The sequence below is a fragment of the Camelina sativa genome, chromosome 6 (genome assembly GCF_000633955.1).
Source record: "Camelina sativa cultivar DH55 chromosome 6, Cs, whole genome shotgun sequence".
NCBI classification, from domain to species: domain Eukaryota; kingdom Viridiplantae; phylum Streptophyta; class Magnoliopsida; order Brassicales; family Brassicaceae; genus Camelina; species Camelina sativa.
Genome location: NC_025690.1, coordinates 4,032,812 through 4,038,426, shown reverse-complemented (window position 1 = coordinate 4,038,426; position 5,615 = coordinate 4,032,812). Strand labels below are relative to the sequence as shown.

The 5,615-nt window shown below is 36.1% G+C and overlaps 2 protein-coding genes across 2 annotated transcripts in view; both read left to right on the top strand.

Annotated features, from left to right (window-relative positions):
• LOC104698672 (MATH domain and coiled-coil domain-containing protein At3g27040-like) overlaps positions 1 to 3,129 on the top strand; it is an 8,782-nt gene extending 5,653 nt beyond the window's left edge. The window contains exon 6 of the mRNA XM_019246276.1: positions 2,915 to 3,129. Within this exon, the coding sequence (XP_019101821.1) occupies positions 2,915 to 3,121 (207 nt within the window). The 3' untranslated portion in view covers positions 3,122 to 3,129. The remainder of the gene's footprint in view (positions 1 to 2,914) is intronic.
• Positions 3,824 to 4,280, top strand: LOC104790353. The gene has a single exon (XM_010516085.1). It carries the CDS (start codon positions 3,915 to 3,917, stop codon positions 4,122 to 4,124), a length of 210 nt encoding a protein of 69 aa, XP_010514387.1. The 5' UTR covers positions 3,824 to 3,914; the 3' UTR covers positions 4,125 to 4,280.

The following is a 5,615-nucleotide window of genomic DNA, read 5'->3' as shown; positions in this document are numbered from 1 at the left end:
GAAAAGTTTAAACAGATATTCATGTAATTGTTATCAAAATAGAGTTTTAGATTGGAGCATCCTTGGGCGATCAAAGTTGTTTTCCGGAGATACTTCCAGCTTCTAACTCCAAAATAATAAATCATCTGTTGGCATATATCTGGTGGTTTCTCCTTTATTTGAACAGAACATGTTTCTTCTCCAAAGTACTTATGCTTCTCCATGTAACATGTTCCTTTTTTTGTACTCATGGGATAGAACAAATGCATTATACTTGAAATAGAGAAATCAAAAACATGATCTTTCACAGTTGGTTTGAAAAGCTCATTGTACAGTTTACAATCACACAACTCTTTTTCAAGCAAATGTCTCATGTCAGAAAAAGGTTTAACCATTACATGATCAATTTTACTTTTAAATGGTTCCATTGCAATGATACACAAAGAAACTCTCAAAGAAGAGTCAAAATCAAGAAACTTTTTAAACAATAAACCTTTTGGCTTAAAGAACTTTTCAAAAGGAATTGTTTCTAAACTTGGAATCATTTTGTTAAAAACAGATTTTGAAACACAAAATTTTTTCACATTTTCTAAACCAAAACGTTTTTCATCTTGAGCAGAAATCATCACAAAATAATTAGGCTTTGTCCTAACCAAATCAATTCCTTACAGTGCTTTCTTGGGTAGTCACAAAGATATGATATAGGAACTGGGTTTGGCACAATGCTGATCTGCTCCAAATCACTAATCAATGGAAAACTCATTTGTTTTGTTTCTAGTGATTCTTCTTCTTGAACCTGTAAAAAGGAATTAATTCTACTCGGTTGCTCCGGTTCCAAATGGGTTAGTTTTTCAAGCACAAAATCAGATTGAATTAAAGAAAGATTACATTTAGCTTGAGATAGAGTCATAGGTCCAGTTGGTATAACAACATCATCCTCAGCAATGAACTTTCTCTCATTGGCTTCTTCTCCAAGTTGTTTCTCCTTGGGTCTGGGCTGATCCTTTATTTCAAATTCATTATTCTCCTTTTCTTGATCTGCTTGCTTCCATTGTCCTCTATTAGAATCTGTACCTATCTCAACACTTTTGGGCAAAGACAAGTGCATCATACAAGAATTGGAATTTTCTAAACTTTGAACAGTTATTTCCTTGGATTNCTCTTTTGGTCCGGGACTTTGACTGGTTTCTTTTCAGGAACTGCTTTGATTGTGGCATTGGTTGGTGGAGCACGGTGTAGTGCTTGTGGAGCATACTTGTTCCTTAGAAGTTTCTTAAGATCTCTCCACAATGTGATATTCGGCTCCTTGTAATACCAACGGTCATCAACTTCTTGCAACAACCATTTGTAAGCGTCTCCTGTGAGTTGGGTAACTGCAAAAACTAATCTCTCCTTTCTAGGTATGTCCTTGTAGTAGAACCAATCCTCCATGTGTTTCTCCCATTCAAGGTAATCTCCTTTTCCTGCAAATTTATAGAGTTTATGAGCTAAAGAGATTTTAGAATGAATCACAGATTTAGATTTGGGAGTGTGAGATGTTTTCTGTAATCTGCTCCAGGTTGATCTAGATGTGTCATCTGGTGGCTTGGGTTTAAGATCTTGGTGTTGTCTTTGACATAGAGCACCAAGCTTTTCGTCAAGCATTGTTGCCATAGCAGCTGTGAATGATTTCATGATTCTCCTTTCCAGGCTAGAGGTGGATGACTCTTCTTCTTCCAACGTCACCATGGTACCTGAAAAGACAGAAACAAAGATCCACCAGTAAATAGTTCTAAAAACACGTAAATGAAAACAGATCTGGGAAAATTATGAAAACGAATCCAAAAATTCTCAAATCAATTTTCAAAAATACTAGACTCAAAGACGATCCAAACACAATTGATTTCGTAATTTTTGTACTAGTAAAACATTTTATAAAACTCTTGTAAGATGAAGCGACAGATCTGAAAATAAGAGAAAAGTGACGATTGGAATTCAAAACCTGATTGCAGAGCGGTTGCTCTGATACCACATGATAGACTCCTGGTAAGGAATCTGCTTCCCAAGAACACACTCGCAGGGTTTTGAAGTTGAACGGACGGAAAGATGATGAACAATGGTTCGAAGATGAAACAAAAGATCGACGAAGAAGGTGAAAGGATTGAAATGATGCAGCGGATGAAAAGGGGATTGAAATGAACTTCCAAGAGAGATGGAAATCTCCTAGACTTCAGGCTCGAATTCAACTTAGATATTACACACTAAGAAGAAGACAAGTTGAGAAGATATTACACACTTCTCAGATCAAACAAGTAGAAAAGAAGTTTTGATTAAAATGTTTGATGGTTTACAAAGAAGAGATACATGGTCTTTAAATAGGAGAAGAGGGGGGGGACGAAATAGAGAAGAGAAAACCCTAGACAACCTTGCAAGTTCAAGTTCAAGCTCATGCAAGATGTCTAGGAAATGACAAAACATTAAATGCAAAGTTTGAATGAGAAAGAGATAGAAAATGGGCCAAAGCTTTGTAATGGGCTTTGGACCACGAATTGGGCTGGCAAAGGGGGTCTAAAAATGTTACTTAGGCCTCATTAAAAACCTTGTCAAGAAAACCCAATGGGACAAAACTTGACCAAGGGAAAAAGAGCACCAAAGCAACATTTTACCCTTTACCGAGCACCTTGAGCTGTGAGCATGGTGAATGTGGTTTGAGTCACGTCTTCTAGCTTCTTGTCCAACTCCTTAAGTATTGCATTGATGGCTTGGTTGAACCTCTTGGACCGTGACCTTGTTATAGGACCCGCCGGGACGATCAATGTTTCCTCCGCTTCTTCCGCTGGTACAAGCTGCTCCTCCGGTGCTTCCTCTGGTTCAAGCTGGTCCTCCGATGCTTCCTCAGGTTCAAGCTGCTCCTCAGGTCCATGTAGTTCGGTTGAGACGTCCATGGTTTCATCAGACTGAGACTCTGAGCAAGTCCCCTGATGAACTCTCCAATGGGGATTTGGCGGACGCATATTCTGCACTACGATTTGTGACAAATGCAGGGTTTAAGTTGGATTGGTTGGAGAAGAAACTGAAAAAGACTGGTGAGACTCGGCTGCAAGAAATTGAGCAAGAGTTGGAGGACTTGAAGGTGAAGCGTGCAGACATCTTACAATGGTAGTTAAGAGTTTGGATCTTATTGGTGTTCTGGTCTGTCTGTTTTGATTTATCTTAGTTTTGGAAACAGAGTCTTAATTTTGGGAACATCAACAGAACTTGTTTTGTTGTTTAGTTCTTGCTATGTTTCCTTATATTGTGCACTTTAGGTTTCTTGATGGAAAAGTAATCAGAAATGTCTTGGTTTCTTTAATTGAGAATTACTTTAGCATGTTTGTAGTTAAAATGAGTTTAGTTTGCATTGAACTTTAACTGTAACAGTTAAAAATGAGTTTGCTTTGATAGTCAATGCAAACTAAACTCATTTAACTACAAAGATGCTAAAGTAATTCTCAATTATAGGAAGTATTGTTTAATAGTTTTCATAAAGGATTCAAAAATGTTTAGTAAAGTTAACCAATAAAAAATTGACCGACCACTTTGTATATTTGTTTACTTTTGATCCAAAGCCAATCCCATGTGACATCACATTCCAATGAAATGTGAATCCTCACGCAACTTGATGGATCATAATCTCTCCTTTTCTTATAACTTTTAATCCTTCCATGTCACAAAAATTTGTCCTTTCCTCCCAAAGCACTCTTTCTTCCGACATTAACCAATGGATCACTCTATTCCCTTAAAGAAAAAGAAGAACCCTAATCTTCTATTTTCCACTACACATATTAATTCCCCACATATATATATATATATATATATATATAAATACACACACTCATGCATTTGTTGCATTGATCAAGTCCTCTTTTTCACACAACAGTTCAAACTTAAGAAAAGAGAGAAGTGGATAGCGAGAGATGCCTGATTGGGGACCGGTTTTTGTGGCGGTGACGCTTTTCGTGTTGCTAACTCCGGGACTGCTGATTCAAATTCCGGGGAGGGGACGAGTAGTTGAGTTTGGAACGTTTCAGACAAGTGGTCTTTCGGTTATTGTTCATACTCTTATTTACTTCACTATTGTTTGTATTCTCTTGCTTGCTCTCCAAATTCACATGTACATCGGCTGATATAAAATCACTTCTTCTTTTTCCTTTTATTCTTTTTGTTTTTATGTATTTAGATTTTTATTTCACTTGAATTGTGTGTGTACTTGAGTGTTTTGTTTGGTTCAAGAAACAAAGAGGTTTGATTAAATACTATATTAGTATACTTTTACAAGCAGATATCTTTCTCTATGTGCCTAAAGAAATGTGTAAAAGTAAAACATATAAACATTTGGTTCGATTATGTTTGGTACAAATTCAAATGATTCAATCGTGGATGTATGCATGTGAGTTCCATTAATCACAAGTTCAAGACTACTAGTTAATCGAAATAGTGTGTGTTTAATTAAAGATACGCGTAAACCGTAAACAACACCATTGTACGTACATGTGTTTAATCCGCTCCAGNAATACTATATTAGTATACTTTTACTTGCAGGTATCTTTCTCTATGTGCCTAAAGAAATGTGTAAAAGTAAAACATATAAACAATTTGGTTCGATTATGTTTGGTACAAATTCAAATGATTCAATCGTGTGTGTATGTATGTATGCATGTGAGTTCCATTCTCAAGTTCAAGACTACTAGTTAATCGTACTAGTGTGTTTTAATTAAAGATACGCGTAAACCGTAAACAACACTATTGTACATGTGTTAATTAATCCACTCCAATTAAATTTGGTTCCATTGATTAGTAAAGTTTTGCTGGTATTGAATTAGTTGCAAACATGCAATTATCAACAGTACGAAGTCCACATGAAAATTGAAATACATCGTAAGAATACGGTGATACATTAAAAACTTAACTAAGAAGTAATTAGAAAGCTGATTTATTTTATTAACTTTGTGGAGTGTGGAATCAGTCGGTCCATCACCACAGCTAAAAAGAGCAAATATATTCCATTGCTAATTTATTTTTAAAATAATAATAATTAAATTAGTCAATAACAAAAGTTATAAGAAAATCAAACTTTTTTGGTTAACGGTGACTTTTTTTTTTATTTCTTGAACAAAAAAAATCGTTAATTACGCTTAATCCTATTTTAGCTAAACCCTCAGTATAAACTACCAACACCGACTCTTTCATAGGTTCGATTTGATCGATCTCCCATGTTGTGTGTACAAGTGTAAGGTAGTGGCGTTAAACAAGTGTGCAGACTGCAGAGTCTCCTAGACCACTTGACTATCAAACAAAGTACCTTTTCTCGTGTTCTCTCATATGTTCTTTAATAATCACAAGATTAATTAATTAATAAACCATTCACGAGATTAGTTTTTAATTTTTCCGTAACACCAGACACAGAGCCACAAAACTTTCCTCTTTTTCTTTTCTTTCTAGTTTCTTCCATCTCTCTCTCCATTGCTTCCTTCCTAAAGTTGTAACCTTTATTTTTCTACTTTTAATGGCGGATTGGGCTCCAGTTCTCGTCGGTGTGGTCCTGTTCGTGCTTCTCTCGCCGGGTCTTCTCTTCTCATTACCTGGTAACAACCGCACCGTAGATTTCGGTGGTCTCA